At 34.8% G+C, this 24,793-nt stretch overlaps 1 protein-coding gene across 3 annotated transcripts in view; it reads right to left on the bottom strand.

The window, feature by feature from the left end:
• Nucleotides 1-24,793, bottom strand: part of CCDC172 (coiled-coil domain containing 172) — a 56,396-nt gene that overhangs the window by 17,383 nt on the left and 14,220 nt on the right. For 2 of the 3 annotated variants that reach the window (XM_015148163.3, NM_001193986.2), the window contains 4 exons: nt 22,008-22,124; nt 20,658-20,823; nt 5,318-5,419; nt 4,515-4,617 (listed from right to left, as the gene is read on the bottom strand). In XM_015148163.3, coding sequence (XP_015003649.1) covers nt 4,515-4,617; nt 5,318-5,419; nt 20,658-20,823; nt 22,008-22,124 — 488 coding nt within the window. The remainder of the gene's footprint in view (nt 1-4,514; nt 4,618-5,317; nt 5,420-20,657; nt 20,824-22,007; nt 22,125-24,793) is intronic. The other variant, XM_028853350.2, reaches the window with a different exon arrangement.

The raw sequence follows: 24,793 nt of genomic DNA, 5'->3' as shown, positions 1-24,793 counted from the left end.
TCTACTTTGAGCTTTTTTGTTGTTGAAAACAAAGAGCAAAGATAATGTAGACTATTTTACAAATGGAGCCTGGATAACAATTCGTATTACTCTACTAAATGCTGCTTATTCTAAATAATGTTACAGAAAGACTCTTGCAAGTATTTAAGGATACATTTATAAAAGTGTGCCTAATTATGAATATTTAGAAACTATCTTGTACATCCATTAATGAGAGACTGGTTATATAAATATGGCATCTCCATATGATAGCATTAAAAAGAATGAAGATTAGTACAAACTAAAATGAAAACGTTTACATTTTGATAAATAATCAAGCAAACTGCAGACCAGTAAGTGTGATCCATAATCCCATTTTTGCTAAACACACACAGACATATCTATGTACATGTGTTTACACACACAAACAGAAATAAATTCTGACAGTATACACATCAAACTTTTAACAGTGGTCACACTTACGGGTGTCAGAGCAAGGGTATGAAAAGGGAGATTTTGACACTTCATATCTCTGGAGTGTTTAAATTTTTATTCAATCAACATAGGCTATTCTCATAATTTAAATATATATATATTTTGTAAAATAAAAAATATATACATGTGTAAACATACATATTTATCTATGTATCCTTGAAAGAGTTTGAAAACATGTTAATACCATACTGAGTTTATGCCTTCTTACAAGTCTAAGGACCAACAGTGTGACCTCTATGACCAACTTAACTAGATGACTTTTTCACTGAAGAGGTCACTGCATTGCTTTACCACATGACATTAATGCATTTAGAGTCTCTTGTAGCAGGGGTATATTAACTTTTGTGCAGCTTACATTGCAAACATGCTCTTCACAAACCATACTATTTTTTTTTATTTTCTTTTTGTTGTTGTTGCCCTGTCTTGTGGTGCTGAAACAAAACCACACTACCTTTAAGTGCTCAGAAAGAAAATCTCATGCTGTTGCCTATGCAGATTTATTCCCAAAACAAGCTTCCTAATTGCATTAAACAAACACAAATATCAGTAATACAAGATATACAAGCATTCTAGAAAGAAGTTTTGTGGTGAAAGAAAATTCCTGAAATGTTTAAAGTTGTCTGTTATGCTATAATTTGGAGTAAATAAAAAAAAAATCATGATGAAGAACTGTGCATTTTGGTAACCCTGGTGTTAGGTAATAATAAAAAATAATAGGTTTGTGGCCAGGCGCGGTGGCTCACGCCTATAATCTTAACACTTTGGGAGGCCGAGGCAGGTGTATCACTTGAGGTCAGGAGTTCGAGACCAGTCTGGCCAACATGGTGAAACTCTGTCTTTACTAAAAATATAAAAATTAGTCAGGTGTGGTGGTGCATGCCTGTAATCCCTTGCTCTAGGATACACAGCAACACTTTGTCGCAAATAATAATAATAAGAATAATAGGTTTGGGGGTTTACAGAGGCCTAATATATAACACTCTTCTTTCCTGCCTGAAATCTGCCCAATCAAAAAATAAGAAAGGCAGAAAGCATGCAAAAATTCCACATGTATTACTGATATAGCAGACACTGGAAAATGTGGCTTAAATATGTAGGAAAGGGTTTGCTAATATCAAACTCCAATGTTAGACTAACTTAACTCACACCATTAAAGGTAGCAGTGGACTCCACAGGCTTTCTCTTGTGGAGTCCAGCAACGATAAAACTTAAGAGATGGAGAAGCAGAGTGGGAAAACACGCTCTCTGAGGCAGGCCATGTTCCAAAGAGACGGGGAAAAGAAAGGGGCTGGGCTCCACGTTTTCCAGTTTGCCTTTCCAAATTCACCGATCAGACTGTGTCACTCCTCTACACATTAGGATAAGAGAATGAGGGACTAAGGGGAGGTCAGCATGATTAAACTTGTAAAGCTTTTTCCACATTGAAGAAAAACATAGGAGTGAAAACAATCCCTTTGAAAGTGGCACTATCCCAGTGGTTGGAATACATCATGTCTTTGCAAATAACACTGAAAATATATGAAGAGAACTTTAATCTTTTCATAGTGAAAATTCAATTATATGTAGACTCAATTACCGGAACAAATATTTATTGAACACCATGTGCCCTGGACTGTGCAAGATGCAAAGACTGAAAGAAAGATGAACCAGAAGTGGAGGGACACCTGGGATTCAAAAGGGTTTAACCACTATGCTTACTGCCTCTTAAGACTCTGATCTTTATTATTTCTGTTCTCCCTACACTATATGAAAAAAAACAGATCAGTCATAATCAATCAGTCACACCTCTTTGGGAGGTTTCTGATGAATTAACCTAACCTATGGCTTAAGTGTTAATCATAGCAATATTCTGTAAGTTAGCTGCTTAAATGTGTGTTACACATTTACTCTTCAAAACAGAATTTTTAAATAAACAAACATCTTGATACTTATAAATAAAGACAGATTATCTAAAGCAGAGACTATTAAATCATTCTGAATGTGAACCATTAAACCATTGTGAATGCAGAGGTTACCTAAAGCAGAGACCACTAAACTGTGAAACACTGGTTCTCTACACTAATACTAATGGATAACATCAAGATAGAGTCCAACAAATAACCTGAACATGGCATACTAAGCTTTAAAATATGAACCATAATCATTATAAAAGAATTTCAATATACACAAAATAAAACATATATTAAAGTTGTCTAATTATTAAAACTGGAAACAATAAGCTCATAGAGATTAACTAATATTACAGATTTCCTCTGTAATTGCTGTCTTACTGGTTAAAGTTAATGAACATAGAAGTCATAATAACCTTAAAATAAAGCTGGTTCTCAGGTTGGGGGGACTTTGCCACCCCCTCCCCCAGCGGACATTTTGCAATGTCTGGAGACTTTTTTGGTTGCCACAACTGGTGAATGCAGAGTGCTACTGCATCTAGCGGGTAGAGGACAGGGTTGCTACTAAACATCTCACAATGCATAGAACAGCCCCTGACAACAAAGAATAATCTGGTCTAAAATGCCAACAAGACAAAGTTTGAGAAATCCTGCTATAAAAATAACATCTACTCCATTAGAAGTCAAACCTGAGAAATTAAGAGAAATGCAACTATTATGGAATTCCATATACATTTGAACACAGAGATGAAAAAGACTATTCTATCCCAAAATTCACTAACAAAGTCAACTTAATTTTGGCCTTCATGATGAAGCTGAATGTCTTATTGTTTTTGACATCATTAGTTTCTTGTTATTGCATTAATTGTAAGACTGATAGTCTTCTTTCCTAAAATATTTATACTCAGTACTTTGACTTCACTCTTCACACTTGGGAAAACTTATGAAACATGCTAATTGGGAAACTAAGTACACATATCAATAAATGAAAAGTAGGAATTCATAAATATTGGCATTTAATTTAATAACTGCTAAAATGCAATTAATGGACTAAATACATGCACTGATACTTCTTTCTATCCAAATTTCCTAAGTCGTCATTTGTGAAGGAAAAAGCATTCTCTAACAGACTTTGTGTGTTTAATTTTAACCCAGAGCACATTTTTATGACTGAGTGATAAACCCGCAAAACTGGAGTTCAGATTGGAAGCCCTCACACTACTAACTTGAATGATACCAGTGGGCATCACCATTTTTAAAAGTGCAAAAAAAATCAATGAGCAGATTGTCATTATTGAAACCCATTTTGCATCACACATATCACCCAAGAGATTGATAGTTTATGCTTATAAAACTTAATATAAAATTAAATTGCAAATATTTTCTCACAATCTACTAAAATTATTGCCTAAGGTAATACACTGCTAATATGAAGCATTTGTTTGGCTCTAGTGGACATATTTCCTATACAATTTATGTGAAAGAAGCCTTCTTTTGCTTCTTCATAGATCCAGTAATGAGGTTTCTTTTCTTATATGAAACCTAGAAAGTACAGGAACTTCTTTAAAATTAAGCCAGCAAAGGTAACACTAAATTGTTAATTAATGAGAGTCAAATTTTAAAACTTGAGGTCTTTTCTCCTTGTGTTTATGACTATGTCATTTCAAATATCATATATTTATTATCTAAATGCACAAAAATCATCTAAATAATTCATACAGAAAATACATTTTCACTTTTTAAGAACAAAACCAAAGAAACAAATGTCAAGTAAAATAGCAGTCTGATTTCCTCACACCGCTGGAATCTAGAAAGATGAAAAGTAATTTCAATCATTTGCCGCCAAAAGTTAGGAATAACAGAAAGGAGAGTTGTCTTATCTCTTGGGATGGGAAAAATACTGAGTCTCAAGAAAAGATAAAATTAATTTCACTATTATCAATCATCAACCCAATGCGTCATGAACTTATGTGTAGCACTTTCTAGCCCCGAAGTGTTTCCTTATTAGCATGCGTCAGAATACACAGAGAAAAAAATAATGTCTTCATCTGGAACTTTAAATTAATAATTGATGCACTTAGCTTTATACTGAAATCTATTTAACTTGAAAAATTAACCTGATTTATGCCAAATATAATAGGAAACTCTTACCTTAAGCATTCTGCATCATTTTGAGGCTTTTCATTGATTTTTATTTTTTCTGCCTCTAGATATTTGGTAGTACAAATGGATTCATTCTTTTCATCTTCAAAAACTAAACAAATTAAAAAATAGTTGCAATCTTTTGAAAATTAAACATAAAGATTATCTTTATTCACTCATAAGAAAAATACCCTAATTTTTGGTGCTTGCATATAAAATTTATATACTAATGATTTTTATTTTCTATGTTAATATAGCAATTACATGCACAAAAAAGATCTTTAAAAGATTTGCAACATTAAGGCCGGGCGCGGTGGCTCAAGCCTGTAATCCCAGCACTTTGGGAGGCCGAGACGGGCGGATCACGAGGTCAGGAGATCGAGACCATCCTGGCTAACACAGTGAAACCCCGTCTCTACTAAAAAAAATACAAAAAAAAAACTAGCCGGGCGAGGTGGCAGGCGCCTGTAGTCCCAGCTACTCGGGAGGCTAAGGCGGGAGAATGGCGTAAACCCGGGAGGCGGAGGTTGAAGTGAGCTGAGATCCGGCCACTGCACTCCAGCCTGGGCGACAGAGCGAGACTCCGTCTCAAAAAAAAAAAAAAAAAAAAAAAAAAAAAAAAAAAAAAAAAAGATTTGCAACATTAAAAATACCAGATCTCACACTGATGACTGTTTTATCTATTTCTTTTTTAGTACCAATAATAGCACTATATCACAACAGGTTAATATATTTTAAAAGAATAATATGCCCTTACCATGTGTATATAACTATATTTATCAGCAAAATAAGCTAACTCATGAAGGTAATACCTTTAAGTTTTCTTTGGAGAGTAAATAATTCTTGTATCAATTCACTCTTTTGTTTTTGAAGTTCATTTAGCTGGCTACTATCATGTTCCATTGACTTCATTTCTAGAAACAGATACAAAAGCATCAAAAATAAAATACTTAGAAATAAATTTAACCAAGAAAGTAAAAGACCTGTACACTAAAATCTATAAAACATAGATGAAAGAAAGTGAAGGCAACACAAATAAGTGAAAAGATATTCATGTCTATGGATTGGAAGAATTAACATTGTTAAAATATCCATACTACCCAAAGTAATATACAGAGTCAATGCAATCCTCATGAAAATTCCAATGGTATTCTTCACAGAAATAGAAAAAAATCAATCCTAAAAACTCTAAAAAGAAATATAAAAATAAACAAATGCAAAAAATCTATTTTAAGCATTTAGGCTTTGCCTTACATGTCAGCAATTATTAACATTTTCTCATGTAGTAAAAATCTAAGCAGTGTATGGTTAATTTTAAGCCCCAACTAGCTTCCCCTGGCCAACTAGTAACTCTTTTTAAGAAACTGACCAGAACTTATTAACCACCAGCTGGATACAAAAAAGTTAGCAGATGGTTAGTCTACCAAAAGAGAATTCAAAATATGTAGTATCACTTAGTGAAATAAAGTTCCAAATAAGAAAATTATCCTTCATAACTAAAACACATTTAAAATGACATTGCATAGTACTCACAATATGGCTACAAGCTTTCACAATATTGCTAATATTGTTTATTCTACCTAAAACGCCCTTGCTCCCTTTATTCTCATGACAAATCCCAATTCATCCTTTAAGACTCATCTCCTAAATTTTCAAATATTATTTCTCTTCTGCCATAATTTCTGGAACTCCACTTACACTTTATTAGATTCTTTTATATTGTTCCACATGTCTCTGAGGACCTTTGTAGTTTTTTGAAGTCTTTTGTTTCCCTCTGTTTCAATTTTTTAAGTTATCTGTAAATTCACTGGTCTCTTCTTCTGCAGCCTCTGATCTGCCCTTAATCTCTTCCAGGAAGTTTTTCATATCAGATTGATTTCCTTCCTTCCTTCTTTCCTTCCTTCCTTCCTTCCTTCCTTCCTTCCTTCCTTCCTTCCTTCCTTCCTCCCTCCCCCCCTCCTCCTCCCCCCCCTCCTCCCCCCTTCCTTTCTCTTTCTTTTCTTTTTTTCTGAGATGGAGTCTTGCTCTGTTGCCCAGGCTGGAGTGCAGTGGCACCATCTCGGCTAACTGCAACCTTTGCCTCCCGGGTTCAGGCAGTTCTCCTGCCACAGCCTCCTAAGTAGCTGGGATTACAGGTGCTCGCCACCATGTCTGGCTAATTTTTGTATTTTTATAGGCATGTGGTTTCACCATGTTGGCCAGGCTGGTCTCGAACTCCTGACCTCGTGTTCTGCCTGCCTTGGCCTCCCAAAGTGCTGGGATTACAGGTGTGAGCCACTGCATCTGGCCCAGATATTGTATTTTCTAACTTTTAGAGCCCCTTTGGTTCCTTTTACAAACAATTTTTATTGATATAATTCACATACCACATAATTCATCCTTTTAAAGTGTACAATTCATTGGGATTTAGTATTTTCACAGATATGTGCATCCAATTGCCATTATATAATTTTGGAACATTTCACTCCCCCCACCAAAGAAACCCCATACCTGTTAGCAGTCACTCCAAATTTCCCCTAGCTCTGCCAGCCCTAGGCAACCACCAATCTATTTTCTGTCTACACAGATTTGCCTATTCTGGACATTTCACAACAATGGAATCATACAATATGTGGTCTTTTGCGTCTGGCTTCTATCACTTAGCATTAATGATTGCAAGGTCTACCCTTTTGTAGCATGCGTCAGTGTTTCATTTATTTGATGCCTGAATATAATTCCACTGCATAGATATGCCCATGTTTTGTTTTTGGATTCCTTAGGTGATTGACATTTGGGTTGTTTCCACTTTTTCGCTACAATGAATAATGCTATGAACATTCATGTACAGCCATGTGTTGTCTGACAACAGGGACATGTTCTGAGAAGTAAGTCCTTAGGTGATTATGTTGTTGTGAGAACAACATCAAGTGTACTCACACACACTTAGATGGGATAGCCTACTACACACATAGGCTATACTGTATAGCCTATTGCTCCTAGGTTACAAACCTATACAGCATGTTACTGTACTGAACACTAGAGGCGACTGGAACACAGTAATAAGCATTTGTGTATCTAAACATATCTAAGCCTAGAAAAGGTACAGCACAAATACAGTATAAAAGATAAAAAATGGTACTCCTGTGTAAGATACTTACCATGAATGGAGCTTGTAGTACTGGAAGTTGCTTTGAGTGAGTCAATAAGTGAGTGGTGAGTGAATGCACAGGCCCACGACATTACTGTACACTGCCCTAGACTTTACCAACACTATGCTTAGGCTACACTACTTTAAAAATATTTTTCTTTTTTCAATAATAAATTAACTTTCACTTTAACTTTTTAAAGAAACTTTTTAAAAACATTCTGACTTGTAATAACACTTAGCTTAAAACAAATATACAGTACAGGTGTAAAATACAGTATTTCTTACTTCTGAAACTTTTGTTTTGTAAAAAACTAAGACACAAATACACACAATTAGCTTAGGCCAACACAAGGTCAGGATCATCAATACCACTATCTTTCACCTCCACATCATCTTGTCCTGGAAGACAAGCCCCTACTGGAAGGTCCTCGGGGGCAATAACATGGGGCTGTCATTTTCTTTTATTTATTATTATTATTCTTTTTTTGACATGGAGTCTCACTCTGTCACCCAGGCTGGAGTGCAGTGGCACGATCTCGGCTCACTGCAACCTCTGCCTCCTGGGTTCAAGCAATTCTCCTGCCTTGGCCTTCCAAGTAGCTGGGAGTACAGGTGCATGCCACCATGCCTGGCTAATTTTTTGTATTTTAGTAGAAACGGGGTTTCACCATGTTGCCCAGGCTGGTCTCGAACTCCTGAGTTCAGGCAATCTGCCTGCCTTGGCCTCCCAAAGTGCTTGGATTACAGTCATGAGCCACCAAACCTGGCCCGGAGCTGTCATCTTCTACGATAACGATGCCTTCTAGAATAATTCTTACAGGACCTGCCTGAGGCTGTTTTACAGTTAACGTTTTTTTAATAAGTAGGAGGAATATACTCTAATAACTATAAAAAGTATAATAATACATAAACCAATAACATAGTAATTTATTATCTTTATCAAGTATTATGTACTGTTCATAATTGTATGTGCTATACTTTTATATGACTGGCAGCACAATAGGTTTGTTTACACTACAATCACAAAAACATGTAATATGTTGTGCCACAATGTCACTAGGCAATAGGAATTTTTTCAGCTCCATTATAATCTTATTGCACCACTGTCATACATGGTCTTTTATTGACTGAAATGCCGTTATGTGGTGCACAACTGTACAAGGTCTTGTGTGGACATGTTTGCAATTGTCTTAAATACCTAGAAGTGGAATCACTGAATCAGATAGTAACTCTAGGTTTAATGCTTTGAGAAATGGCCAAACTGTTTCCAAAGCAGTTGCATCATTTTACATTTCTCCAATTTCTCCATATTCTTGCCAACACTATTACTGTCCACCTTTATTATAGTCACATTAGTGGGATCTCACTGCGGTCTTGATTTGCCTTTCCCTCATAACTAATAATGTGAGCAACTTTTCATGTTGCTCAAAAAAATATGTCATACAGTTGTATAAAAATATTGTTTTCTTTTTAAACTTTGTTGTAAATAAGACTCAAACACATATAATTAGGCTAGGCCCACACAAGGTCAGGATTATCAATGCCACTGTCTTTCTCCTCCACATACTGTCCTGGAAGACAAGCCCCTACTGGAAGGGGCTTTGTATAGCTTTTTTGGGAAATGTCTATTAAATTCCTTTGTCCATTTTTAAATTGGGTTATCTTTTTATTAAGTTATAAGAGTTTTTAGTATGTTCTGGATACAAGTCCCTTCTATATGATTTGCAAATATTTTCTCCCATTTTGTGGTCGTCTTTTTACTTCCTTGATAGTATCCTTTGAAACACAAGAGTTTTTAACTTTAATGAAGTCCAATTTATCTATACTTTATTGCTTGTGCATATCTAAAATAAACCATTCCCTAATCCAAGCTCATGAAAAGTTACACCTGTATTTTCTTGTAAGAGTTTTTCATTTTTAGCTCTTATATTTAGGTGTCTGATCCATTTTGAGTTAATTTTTGTGTATGGTATGAGGTGGATGTACACATTCACTCTGTTGCCCAGGCTGGAGTGCAGTGGCGTGATCTTGGCTCACTGCAAGCTCCACCTCCCAGGTTCATGCCATTCTCCTGCCTCAGCCTCCTGACTAGCTGGGACTACAGGTGCCCGCCACCATGCCTGGCTAATTTTTGTATTTTTAGTAGAGATGGGATTTCACTAGGTTAGCCAGGACGGTCTCAATCTCCTGACCTAGTGATCCACCCACCTCGGTCTCCCAAAGTGCTGGGATTACAGGCATGAGTCACCGTGCCTGGCCTTGTTTATTAGCTCTAATAGTTTTCCAGTAGATTCCTTATGGTTTCTATATACAAGATCATGTTATCTTTGAATAGAGATAGTTTTACCTCTTCCTTTCCAACATGGATTTTTTTTTCTTTTTTGATTCCTAATTGCTCTGCCTAAAACCCCCCATTATAATGTTGATTAGAAGTTGTAAGAGTAGATATCCTTGTCTTGTTTCTGATCTTAGAGGTGAAACATTCATTCCATTGTCATTAAGAACGACATCAGCTGTGGGTTTTTCTATAGATGCCATCTATCAGGTTGACGAAAGTTCCTTCTATCCCTAGTTTACTGAGTGGTTTTATTATGAAAGTTATTGAATTTTGTCAAATGTTTCTTCTGTGTCTTTGGTTATTTTTATATCTTCCATTTAGTTCCTCATTATGCTCACGTCCTTGAGTACATTTAGAATATTTCTAGAAGTTTTAATTATTTTTCCTTCTAATTGCATCATCTATATCATTTCTAGGTATGTTACTATTGAACAAATTTCCTCCTTGCTCTGAGTTATAATTTGTGGCTTTTTTACATGTCTAGTAATTTTTGACTGTATACCAGACATTGTGTTTACTATTTTGTTAAATGAGTTTTGTTATCTTCCCATAAAGGATGTTGATGTAAGCTACTTATGGGTCATGTGCAAGTCTTGTTTATAAGAGTTTTTTAGGGTAGGTCTAGAAGAATATTTAATTTAATTTAATCCTGCTATTAAGGCAGAGCTCTTCTGTTTAACGAAATATTTCTATTATGACAAGATGGAACATGAATGTCTTCCATTCCCATATGAGCTCTTAGAATTGTCCACCGTATTGCTCCCCAGTAGTTTTTCTTTACTCAGCTCAGTGGAGTTTCCCATCTGTATACGCAGGTTCAAGTACATCCAAAGACTCAAGAGGATCTCAATCCAGACTTCCGGAGCTTTTTCTCTGTGTAGATCTGTCCTCTCAAGTACATTGTCCTGAAAATTCTAGCTAACTTGGCCTCCCTAAATTCCAGTCTTTGTTTCCACAACTCAGACCATTTTGCATTGCTTAAGTTCCTCCTCCCAGTGCTACTATCCAAAAACTGTATCCAGTGAGAAGGCTTGCACAATTAGGGCTTACCTCATTTGTTTCCCTTCTCTCAGGGATCATGCTCCTGTACTCTCTTGTCCTCAATATCTAAAAGTAATTTTTCATATTATTTTCTTCAGTCTTTTAGTTATAACAGAAGGGAAAATTCCATAAAATTATTCCTCATGACGATAAGTAAAAGTTCTCCACATAATATTTAAATTATCCTTTTACTTGTCTCTCTTCCACATTAGATCACAAGCTCCCTGAAAACAGGAACTATGCCTCATTCAACTTTAAATCCCAATTTCTGTACAGTGCCTGATGTAGTATATACAGTAGATGCTCAAGAAAGCATGTTGAACAACACTAAAATAAATCATTTAATTGACTTTAAATATTTTTGATTATTCACAATGTTTTTGTCCACTAGTATAGGTAACTGAAAGTGGACAATTCAATGAAAAGAAAATACATTCACATTTATGCTTCTGCTCCCTTAATAAACAAAAGTTTAAAATATAAATATAACTACACACTAATATTTAATAGAGGGAATCCAGAATACCATAACACAATATTCAACAGATTAAAAAAGATACAATATTTTATTCATTATTAATCGATTTATCAGACATTCTATGACAAAAATATCTTTCTAAAACTTAGGCAAGAATAATGGAGAAATACTGGATTTAAATGTTTCTGAAATATATTTTTCTTAATCCTGACACTTTAGGCTAAATGAAAAAGGTAAGTCTAAAGACTAACCCTTTAAAGAAAAAAAATAAAACAAATATGCCAATTTCTTATGAGGCTTACAGAACAGAAAAGAATAAACACTGTGTTTGTGCTGATAACTTTTTTCCCACTTGTTTATTGTCTCACTATTATTTTGTTGTTATTTTTATTTACAGCTTTATTTAGGTATAATTGATGTGGTAATCACGTTTTAATTTCTTCCACGGCCTAAAACCCACAACGTTCTAATCAACAGCTAGCTTTTATGGTTATGAATATTAAACCAACTAAGACAATCAAAATTAATTTACATCTTTTAACATGTAAGTTGTTTTTCTCATATGTACATTGCCAATCATTAAAGGATATTGCCAAGCAAGGAAAAAGTGTCATATATTGCTTATCTCACATCTAAGAAAAATGAATTCAACAACTGGGAGAAACGAGTAAGAGGAACATTTTGAGAAAAACATTATGACCAACATTATTTCGAAGCCAAAAGTGATGAACTTTTATCTATGAATTACCAGATGTTTAAAATAAATATTCAGTCATTTTACAAACAGATATATTGAATATCAATTATTCCACCTTTCTAGTTTCTCAGGTCAAAAACCTTAAAGTCCGCCTTAACACTTCTTTCTCTCATGTTCCACATCAAGTGCGTCTTGAAATCCTGCTTGCTACCTTCAAAACATATTTCGAACCTGAATACCACTTACCACTTCTATGCTGCATCCCTGATCCAGCTACTCATCATCTCTCAACTGGATTATGGCCACCGTTTTCTAGGTTTCTGTTTCTGCTTTTACCTCCCTTAAGTGTGTTCTCAATAGCAGTCAAAGTAATCCTATTCAAATGTGAGACCCTTCGCTCCTTTGCTTGAGTCCTCCAATGGCTTCTGATCTCACTTCAGTTAAAGTCTTTAGAATGACCCACAAGGTTTTAAAATATCTGGATTCCTGTCACCTCTCTGATCTCATGACCTCTCTTTTTACTCTAAATGTCTTAGGCTCTGCCTTTCCTCAAAAACGATTAGGCACAATCTCCCTTCAGGTGATTTGCATCAGATATTCCTTCTCTGTGAAATGCTCTTCCCCCAGGTATTCACTTGGTTTATTCTATTACCTCTTTCAGGTCTTATTCAAAACTTGCCTTATCAATGAGGCTTTTCCTGGACATCTATGTAAAACTGTACCACACACCCCACTGCACCCCACCCCTTATCTATCCATCCCTCTTCCCTCCCTTATTTTTCTCCTCTCCCTCTCTTTCTTCCATCTCTCATACTGGACAAGGGCAGGGATTTTTTTCTTCTTTTCTTGGTCACTACAGTAACACCAGGTCCTATAAAAATGCCTGATACACAAGAAGTGCACAAGTATTACCGAATGAGTGAATAAACTAAGCACGTTTCAGAAATACATTTGTAAGCAAATGTAGTTCCTCTCTCTGTGAAAGTTTATACTTTAGTGGAAGAAACAGACAGGAATAATCATACAAGTGTGTAATTACAATGCTTTGAAGAAAAAGCACAGAGGGCAATGAGAGAATATAACCAGAGGAGCTGACCTAATATGGAATTGGGAGGGTGGAGTATCACAGAAGTATTTCCTGAGGATGTAACATTTGAGATGAGATCAGAATGACGAAGTTAACTAGATCACCAGTCCCCAACCTTTTTTGGCACCAGGGACTGTTTTTGTGGAAGACAATTTTTCCATGCACTGGGGGAAGGGGAGGGGGTGGCTTCAGGATGATTCAATTGCATTACATTATTGTGCACTTTATTTCTATTTTTATTATATTATAATCTATAATGAAATAATCACACAACTCACCATAATGTAGAATCAGTGGGATCCCTGAGCTTGTTTCACTGCAACTAGACCGTCCCATCTGGGGGTGATGGGAGACAGTGGCAAATCATCAGCCATTAGATTATCATAAGGAGCATGCAACCTACATTCCTCACATGCACAGTTCATGAGAGGGTTTATGCTCAAGAATCTAATGCCACTGCTGATCTGACAGGAGGCAGAGCTCAGGTGGTAATGTGAGTGATGGGGAGTTGCTGTAAATACAGATGAAGCTTTGCTCACTCACCCACCACTCACCTCCTGCTATGTGGCTTGCTTCGTAACAGGCCATGGACCAGTACTGGCCCAGGGGTTGGGAACCCATAAACTAGATAAAGGATTAAAAAAGTATTCCAAATAGAACACAGTCAACGGTCCTGAGGCAGGAAGAAGCAAGGTACGATCTAGGAACACAAAAGAGGGCAGCATGCCTTTAGCACAAAGAAGCTGCTGCGTGAGGCTGGAAGGTGGAGATGCTGCAGGGATGGCAAAACAGGTTGAAAAGCTTGGTTTGCCATATTTAAACAGAACATAACCTAAGAGGCTTAATACAATAGTACAGTATTAATATCTTCATAAAAAATGGATGTTCACATTTTGGCAACCTCAAGGAGTAAGAACAGGCACTAATCCTGTAGTTAAAAAATAGTAAATCAAAGATAACATCTGGCAGTGGGAAAAACTACTGAGTAGCAGAAAATAGTATTAATATAAAAATAGCTATGAAGTTAAAAATGGAGATTATTCAAAACCAATGAAACTGGCTGACTAATAATCACAGTTGTGGGCCTCAGTGGGCAAGGTCAGAATGAAGGAAGAAAGAGGAGAAAAGTCAAGTGTCAGAAAATAACAGATGTGGCACAAATTAGAAGTGGGAATGGAAGAGCAAACACTGACAGGTAAGAAGACAAATGGAAGCTAAACTGCTCTGGGAAGTCAACAGCTCTAATATCTGCTTAAAATTTGAACAACTTATTTCTCCACCACCACCACCACCACCACCACCACCACCACCACCACCACCACCAAGAAGAGTTGCCACAAACAGTTTCATAGGTTAATTTTTTTGAACTTTGAAGGAATAGGTAATTATAGTATGTGCATTTTTCCAAGCAGAGAAAGAAGGAAGCATCAGTATGCTTTTTGTGAAATCAACATAATATACACACAAAGATTAATCTCACATATACTGATGCAAAATCTTAAAGAAGATATTATCAAATAAAATTTAGTAATACATTAGAAGACTAAGAGTGCACAGCTAAGTAAGGTTAGTGATAGGATATATCTAAATAAAATTCATTACATTAATAGATGACAGTTGGAAATACAAACGTCTCAAAAAGGAGATGTAGTGGGAGGGAGGGAAGAATGGTGGAGGATACAACTACACATACAAAATCCAGTGAAATCAAGTTATATCAGCTTCAACTAATGGCAATTTTGTCTTTGTTTTCCAATATTTACTGTGTATCTAATTTTATAGTCTGATACTTTTAGAACACTGTTATATAACAGTGATGATATTGGATACCCTCCCTTATTACTGTTATGGAAATACTTCTAGAGTTTCACTGTTAATCATGATGCCAGTTTGAAGCTCGCTCTCTCTCCTTCTTCCTCTCCCTTCACCTCTCCTCCACCATTTTTCCCTCCTTCCCCCTACATCGCCTTTTTTAAAACAATCACAAGCTTTTCCAATGGTAATCTATTAATATAATGAATTTTATTAATAGATATCCCATTTCTGCTCTTCCTTCTGCTCAACTCCTTATAATTTGTCTTTTGCCCTGCTTATTATCTCAATCTGCTCCTTTTCCTGAAGGCCACCAGTGACTTCCGATTGCTGCTTCTTAGTCCTTATTCTAGTTGACAGTTCAGCAGCAATCAACATGGGCTGATCATGCCTTCAAATACTCTCTCTCTCGGTAACATCAGCTCCCGCCCATCTTTCATGAAGCTTTCTTAGACTCTTCACTCACGTTTTTGAAAATCCTGAGGTTCTGCAGTGTACTGTCCATTTTCTTTCAATAAATTCTCTCTAGGTGAGTCCCAAAATGTAATAGCTCTAGCCCAGAACTATCTCTGAGCTCTTGACTTAAATTACAACTATCTAACTGACATCTATACTCAAATCTCTCACTTGGCTAATCAGTATCATTCTTCAGACCTCAGTCTGAAGGCAACTTGTTCAGGGAAATCTTCCTTAACTTCCTAGCCAGTTTTAAGTCTACTTATATGTGTTCTCATATCATCTTGTGCTTCTCCTTTTGAAGCAGTCATCGATTTATTATTATCTCATTCATATTGTTGGGGCCAGCACATTAATCAAAATAAAGTCCCTGCTATTAAGGAGATTAAAGTTTTATATGAAAATGTTATGAAATATCTAGAAACAGACTTTCTGAAAGAATAAAAAACCAACAATATCAGGTACTCTGAAAACAAATTCTTTTAAAATAAATCCGTATTTCTGGAAAAAGGGAACCAAACTAGAGGGCTCCTATAGTATTTGTGATATCAGGGACTTTTTTTTTCTTAATTTTATAGAGGAATAACTTACATAAAGTATATTCATTTAGAGCATACAATTTCATGACTTTTGACAATCACTGACACCTATGAAATGCCCACAAGCAAGGAACTGTACATTTCTATCAACCCCAAAGATTCTTTGTGACCCTTCACATTCATCCATTTTGACCCAGGCAACCACTGTTCCGCTTGCTATTACTGTAGATTAGTTTGCATGTGTCTAGCTCCTTTTAATCACCATATTATTTTGAAATGGGTCCATGTAGTGTGCCAGTAGAATTAGTCATTTTTACTGCCAAGTATTTCGTTCCACAGGTATGTCAATTTTGTTTAACCATTCACTTCTGGTTTTTTTTTTTTTTTTTTTCTTTTTTGAGATGGAGTCTGACTCTGTCGCCCAGGCTGGAGTGCAATGGAACGATCTTGGCTCACTGCAATGTCCGCCTCCCAGGTTCATGCCATTCTCCTGCCTCAGCCTCCCGAGTAGCTGGGATTACAGGCACCTGCCACCATGCCTGGCTAATTTTTTTTTAGTTTTAGTAGAGACGGGGTTTCACTATGTTGGCGAGGCTGGTCTTGAACTCCTGACCTTGTGATCTGCCCGCCTCAGCCTCCCAAACCATTCACTTCTTAATGGACATTTAAGTTATGTTCAGGTTTTGACTACTGTGAATGAAACTGTAAAAATGTTAGGATATAGGTTTCATTTCTCTGGAGTATCTCATTGTGGAGTGGCTGGGTTGTTTGGTAAATGTACATTTAGCTTGTTAAGAAACTGCAAAACAATTTTCTAAAGTGATTGTACCATTCATTTTACATTCCCATCACTGCCATATGAGTATCAGATGCTCCACAATCTCATCAGCATTTGGTATGGTCAGTCTTTTTAACTTTAATTAAGTGGATATACAGTGATATATCACTGCCGTTTTAATTTGTATTTTCCAAATCACTAAAGATGTTATCTTTTCACATGTTCATTGGTCATTAGTACTCTATTGTGAAGTTCAACTTTTTTCCCTTTTATAATTGGCTTTTTGCCCTTCTTGTTTTTTAAGTTGTTAGAGTTCATTATGTTCTGGGTAACAGTACATTGGAAGATATATTAGTGCAAATATTCTCTCCAAGACTGTTGTTTGTCTTCTAATTTTCTTAAGTGTCTGTTTTTCTTTTTACGGTTCATGATTCTTGTGTCCCATCTAAGAAATCATTGCCTATTCCAAGATGGAAAAGATTTTCTCCTATGTTTTCTTCTAGGAAATTCATAATTTTAGCTTTTGTGTTTAGGTGTATGCCTATTTTGAGTTAATTTACAATATGGTGTGAAGAGTTAAGGATCATTGTTTTGGAATGGATGTCCAATTCTTCTAGCACCACTTATTGAAAAGACTTTCCTTTTCCCACTGAACTGCCTTTCCATCTTTGTTGAAAACCAGTTGACAACATGCATTTCTATTTCTGGACTCTCTTCTGTTCCAGCTATTTATATGCCTGTTTTTAAGGCAGTGACATGTTATCTTGATTACTATAGAATTTTAGTCTATTTTGAAATCACAGAATATAAATCCTTAAATTTTATTCTTTTAAAAATTGTTTTGACTTTTGTAAGTCATTTGTATTTCCATATACAAAGGCATTGTTCTCATAGGAGATAACAGTTCCATGTCCCTGAAGACCTTCCAGTGGGACAAGATGTAGAGGTGGAAGACAGTGATATTGATGATCCTGACTCTGTGTAGGGCTTAATGTGCATGTTTGTGTTTCAGGTTTTTTTTTTTTTTTAATTTTAAGTAAAAAAATAATTTCTAAGATAGAAGAAAGTTATAGAATAGGATATAAAGAAAAAATTTTTTGTATATTCATACAATATGTGTTTTAAACTAAGTGTTATTAGAAGAGTCAAAAATAATAAAAGGTTTGTAAAGTAAAAAAGTTACAGTAAGCTGAAGTTAATTTACTTTTGAAGAAAAATTCTTTCTACAAATTTAGTGTAGCCTAAATACACAGTGTTTATAAAGTTTACAGTAGTGTACAGTAATGTTCTAAGCCTCTACATTCACACACCATTCACTCACTGGCTCGCCCAGAGCAACTTCCAGTTCTACAAGCTCCATTCATGGTAAACACCCTATAAAGGTGCCCTACAGAGATTTAAAAAATCATTTATACTGCATTTTTGCTGTACCTTTTCTAGACTTATATATGTTTAGGTAGACAAATACTTGCCATTGTGTTCCAACTGCCTACAGTCTTCAGTATAAGTAACATTGTGTACAGGCTTATAGCCTAGGAGCAATATGCTATACCATATAGCCCAGGTGTGTAATAGGTCATCCCATCCAGGTTTGTATAAGTACAATCTATGATGTTAACACGATGATAGTGACTAAGAATGCATTTCTCAGAACATATCCCCATTATTAAAGTGATGCACTATTGTAAATGGATTCAACTGTATCATTTTATTATTAGTTTTCTGTCTGTTCTCTTTGTTTTTGTTCCTCTCTTTCCCTTTCCCACTGTCTTTCAGATTAAATGTATATTTTAGGCTGTCTTTCTAATTTCTATATTGTCCTTTTAGCTATTTGTTTTTGGATTATTTCCTTAATGGTTGTTTTGGAATTAAAATAAACAACTTTGGTAGCTTTTCTACAAGATGCCCTCCCTGCCTTCATTCTCACGACTAAGAAATGTCTTGAGGGTAAAGAAAAAATCCAATATTCTTAAGAAATCATAAAGACTAAATCTAGCATGTAAATTAAAAAACCTTTCCTAAGACCTCAGAAAAATCCAAGTGATGCCTCAGAGAACCATTCAGTCAAACTATAGGGCCATTCAGTCAAACTACAGAGCCATATAGGGCCAAGAAGTTTAAGAATATTGTCTCAGTAGTTTTAGCAGAAGGCCAAAGTATAAAAGGGCTTATCTCAAAGAGATTTGTAGTTGTGGCTTTTCCCTAATGAAATGAGCCTCAGTAGGATTCATGTGAGACCCACAAAGTTTTTAAGAGAACCGTATTTACATAAACACAGTGAGCTTGGACTGAAATGGACAGAGGCAGTAAAAAAAAGAATGATACCCAACTTTTACAGAATGGAAGTAGGCAGAGAAGGACAATTGCAAACACAAGCTATCTTTTATATATATATTTAATATATATATAAAAACACAAGCTATCTTTTATATATATATATTTAATATGTATATTAAAAAAAAAAAAAGGAATGACAAGAGAAGGGAAATAGGAGCACAAAGAGTGGTACCAAGAGTAATGGGGAATCATTCCCAGGTGGGAGGATGACTGAGTCCTAATCAAAGAATGTCCAGTACTTGCTTGGCTCAATTTCAGAATTGCTATGTAACAATGACTCCAGTTTTTCCGCTTTCTGAACAGAAGTATTGCTAGTGATTATCCTATGCCTATCTCACCATAGTATATTGGGAATGTGAAGGGCAACTGTTTCTTTGGCTAAGGTCTTCAGATCAAGAGGACATGTTCTCAAGGAGTTACATAAAGAACTACATCCAAGGAGCCTCATGTGCAATTGAACCTAGTTTAGATGAGGAAATACTAGACGTTAAACTAACGCTATAATAGAATCTCTGAGGTTTGAAAACTGATTTATCCTTGACTTTCCCTATTTGGCAACTGCTTTTATTCAGGATCTCATCAAAGACTGCAATAACCCACATACTAGTTGTATGTTATATTAGTCCATTCTTGCACTACTATAAAGAACTACCTGAGACTGGGTAATTCATAAAAAAAATAAAAATAAAAAAAAAAAAGTAGAAAGATTTACTTAGCTTATGGTTCTGCAAGCTACAGAGGAAGCATGGCTGGGGAGGCCTCAGAAAACTTAAAATCATGGTGGAAGGCGGTGGGAAAGCAAGAACATCTTACATGGCCAGAGTAGGAAGAACACAGAGAGGCAGGAGGTGCTACATGCTTCCAAAGAACCAAATCTCATGATAACTCACTCAATCTTATGAGAATAGCACCAAAGGGGAAATCTGTCCCCATGAGTCAATCACCTCCCACCAGGCCCAACCTCCAACATTAAGGATTACAATTTGACATGACATTTGCTTGGGGACACAGACCCAAACCTTACCACTAGTGTTCCTGAAATAAAACTCTCTGCACTCCACTGTGTAAACTTATTTCCTAGCTTATACTGGATTGTTGGAGGATTATGGCGCCAATCCTAACCCCTACTGTAGCTTCCATCACAATGTGCTGTAAATGTCTGCTTACATATTTTCTTCCTCCACTGTTTACTTTTATATCTTCAAGACCTAGAACAGTGCCTATCACATAATAGATATTTATTAAATGAATGACCAAATGCTCATGTCACATTTACTTCTAAATCATTTGAAACTGCTCACAATAGAAGATACATTCTTCATTAGATCAATTAAAGTAAAAGAATCGCTATGCAGTAACCCAATTTGCTCATGAAAAAGTTAAATTTTTGGAAAATTCATTCATTCAAAATAAATTATTCTCATTAATGCAAGACAAATGAGGTGATAATATTTATTCATACCACTTTTCAAAGTGTTTGCTTGGTTTTCTAAGTCAGATATTTCAATCTTGATATTTTCTTTCATCAAAAGCTCTCTTTTCTTTGTTAGTTCATACTCATTATTAAAGTCTGTAATTTCCTTAAAAAATTTGTCTTCCTCCTCTATCATTTGTTTCTTTATAGCCTCCTGAAAAACATAAATAAAAGATCAAATATAGGTGTTAGTTGTAATAATATTTTTCCTGAATTATTTAAAATATAATCTTTTGGAATTATTAACAATGAAAGTATATAATTATACTTCCTGGTATTATGGCAAAAATGTTTTTTTCTCATAGTAATATTAATAAAAAACTGAAGCTATTATATAGTAACAACTATCTTCAGATGAAAGATTTAACCTTAAAGTTTGGGGAGATTTATTGAGGTAGATATCCTACCACTCTTCATTATATCTGTTATTTGTATATTAAAATTCAGAATATTACATTTTATAATTATAACATAAAACTGGAGAATAAAGTAATTAAATGGCCAAACTGAAAATTTAAAATCTACACTTAAAGGAATTACTGCCTTACAGGAAAACAAACAAACAAATAAGGATAGCCAAGAAAACCTTTTAAAATGTGGATGATGAAGGCAAAATTATATATTCACTTCAAAATCAGTTTTAAATAATAGTTTACATTTTATGAAGTATCAACATGGCGGAGAAATAAGAATTTTCAAAAACTGTGGACAATGCAAAAACCTAAACTCTTTGACAATGCTAGAATCTAAACATCACCATATTTTTCTAAGCTATGTCAATCAATTTTAAGCCACATTTTCAAAGTGGCCATGTCATTTCAAACCACCAAGTGTTGGTTCTGACTTCAGATATGTATTTTTAATATCTTTAAATGTATTTTCTTTAAAATGTCAATTAATCACAAGTCATATTTCTAAATTGGCACTGTCATTCAAAACTATTGCTCAGGCTGTTGGCTCTGAGTTAATAAAAAAATATTAACAATATCCATCCTTTTAGCCACATCCATAAATATGCCTAAAGTGTGAAACTTTCTGCCTTTCAAAAGGATTTTATCCAAAGTCTCAATGCTTGAGCAATTCAAATCAGTTCCACTGTTTCTTTTGTGCTTATTACAACTGCAAATAATTGCTATATTACATCCCTGCCCATACACTTCTTTCAAACTGTATTACTCTACCAACTGGTTTTAAATAGCACTTAATACTTTCCTGTATCTGAGCAGGACTACCTGCTAATATGCACATGGATAATTTTCTAAAAGCATACTTAAGTATATTTGAAAACTTTTTTACATAATTAGTGTAATAGATTTTTCTAGGTGGCTGGAAACTTACAAAGGTTTGAAGAAGCATATTCCTGTGGTTTGTAATTTCACTGTACTGTTTTTCTAAGGCATTTTCATGAGTTTTCAAAAGCTGTAAGAGGAAGGATTTTTCAAAAAACTGTTGAACCTTCGAAGTACAAAAATAGAAATCAGAATAAAACAATTAATTAGACATTTTAGAGTGCCTTAGGTAACAGATTTGTCTAGTATAAAATATATTCTGTATTAATCTTTAAAATGCAAAATAAAATCAGCATCAAACATCTTATTTTATACATACTATCTTGTATTATTTTGTAAGTACTTTATAGTTACAATTTTATAATCTCTTCCTGCAATAAGACTATAGGCTCCTCAAGGGCAGAGAATGTGCTTTCTTTTTCCTCTCAATACCTAGAAAAATTCCTAGCTTAGGTACTAAAACTTTTTCAATACACACATTGAAATCTGCTTTAAGACTGTTTGTTTTTAAATAACAAGTTTCTATTTTCACAGATTATAAGGAATATATGAATGAATAAATCATGTACATAATATGACTAATAAAATAATAAGATAAAATCTAGAAAGCAGAGGCAAAAACCCAGTCCCATTATTATAGTTATATCAAATGGGTTTTGAGAACTCATTTTTTATTTTAATACTTCATTTGGTTCTAAGTAGCAAAGGGTATAATAAACATTAATGTTAGACATGCAACTGTTATTTCATTTGGACCTTAAAAAGTAACATCTCCTGAGAGATGAATATTGAAACGAAGTCAGGAAGCTTTAATATATAAAAACTAAAAATGATGCTGGACTGGAAATACTGTAATTTTTCTACTATGTTCAGTGCTAGCCCTCATAAGAAAGCATCATTTCCAGTTTGGGTCTGTTCCCATCTCTATAGAGAAAAGAAAAAGGATATAAATTCAACTTAAATTGCAGAAAGCAAGATTTATGGTAGTTATAAGAACTTCCTCAAGGTGAGAGACAGGTTGTGAAATCTCTGTCCCAGAAGATATTGAATAGTAAAGAGCTTAGAAATAGTCTAGTCCAGAGGCAAAAGGGTTGGCTTAAGAGACAGTTTGAAATATTATGGCTAAAACGTCCTAGAAATATTGACATTTAAAAAGTAGCTGAAATAAAACAGAAAATATGATCTTACATTTATGTAAGATCGTAGCCCATCTGCCCATGTCTTCAGTACTTGGTACTGTTTTCATTAACCCGATTTTAAGAAAGGCATCAACAGAGAAAGATTAGAGAGGTACAATTCACATAATCAAAGGAACTGAGATCATATTTTAAAGATTAGGGGAAGGAATAATAGGGTGGTTAGTATTTTCTGTCTCAGAAGACAGAAATTAGAAAACATATGTCCAAATCTATAAAATAATGTAGAAATTTATAACAAGGGTAAACTACAGTATGATCTTGAAATCCACCACATTTATTTAGAATAAAATATATTTTGTGACTATTTAATACTTATTAAGTAAATGAGAATAAAATGAGGTCCAGAGAAGTTAAACACCTTAACAAAGGCTGTATAACTAATTAGAGGCAAATCTAGGATTAAAATCCAGGTCTTCTGCCTTTCTTTCTTCTAAATCATGATGTTAACATGGAAATGTCAGAACTATTTCAAAGTAATGAAAAGGTAATTCTAGAGCTAAAAAGGGACTTCAAGGTGTGATAATGAGTTGAAAATATGTAAGTTTAATAAACATTTAAGGAAATTACCAAATCCTAGATCCACCCGAGCTTACTGAGAAGGGTGTTCGCAGTATATACCTAACTCTGAGTTACTGTTGTGGACATTGCCCAGGGATGTCCACAAAAAATGCTTTAAAGACCAAATAATGAGCTGGATAAACGCGGGTTTAATCTACTAAGGTATTTCAAGTATGATGCCCTTTAGAAACACAATTCATGAATTGTAAGTCCATGTATACCACTGGTCTGTTGTAAAAGACCTATGCCAAACCTAGAACTCAAAAACTAGGAAAATATTACTTATTAAACTAACAAATTTCTAAATCAGACTTAAGCAAATCTATTATTCAAATTCAGAAAAGCCTTATGTTAAGGACTCAGAAATTAAGGTGCTATGTTTCAGCTATCAATGATTAAGAGCTTAAATTACCACTGAGCCCATATCTTCTTTCTTAAAAGGGAGAATAACCAATATTAAGAAGAGCTAGGTGACATATTGGCACTTAACCAGAATATTTTACCATTACCTAAAAAATGAAATCTATATACCAAAAGCTAAAAAGTAGACAGCTGTTCTAAAGATTTATAAAAAGGGCATATCCATAATTTTCCTCTTCCCTAAAATTTTATATAAATCATCCATTTTAAGTTCTCTGCTTGTTTTTATTTTTAGTATTAGTTTATCTCCTCTTCATTCCCTTTTTGTCTTACCTTCCGTCTTTATCATTTACTTCCATATTTGCCTCTTTTAATCCAGATCTAAAGAGGCCCAGAGAGTCAATAATTACAGAAAGATTATGGTACATTAATCTTCAAATTTACATAGGATCTATGGTTAAAAAATGTTAATACAAAAAGTCTTGGTAAGTATGAGAAGTAGAATGATGGAGAAAGCGGCAGGAGTTTGGGAAAGTTAAAGTCAGGAAGGACAAGAATAGAGGCCTATAATATACTGCTTCACATTGTTAAGGACATCAATAGATCAAGGTTGCAGAAGCTAGATAAGGCCTATATTGTTAATACATTGCCTTTATATTTTAGTGGAACTAAGAAAACAAAAAAAAAAAAACTTGAATCTGCCCAGTTCCTCCTTGTT

Source organism: Macaca mulatta, chromosome 9, assembly GCF_049350105.2.
Source record: "Macaca mulatta isolate MMU2019108-1 chromosome 9, T2T-MMU8v2.0, whole genome shotgun sequence".
NCBI lineage: Eukaryota > Metazoa > Chordata > Mammalia > Primates > Cercopithecidae > Macaca > Macaca mulatta.
This window is presented reverse-complemented; position numbering and strand designations above follow the sequence as displayed.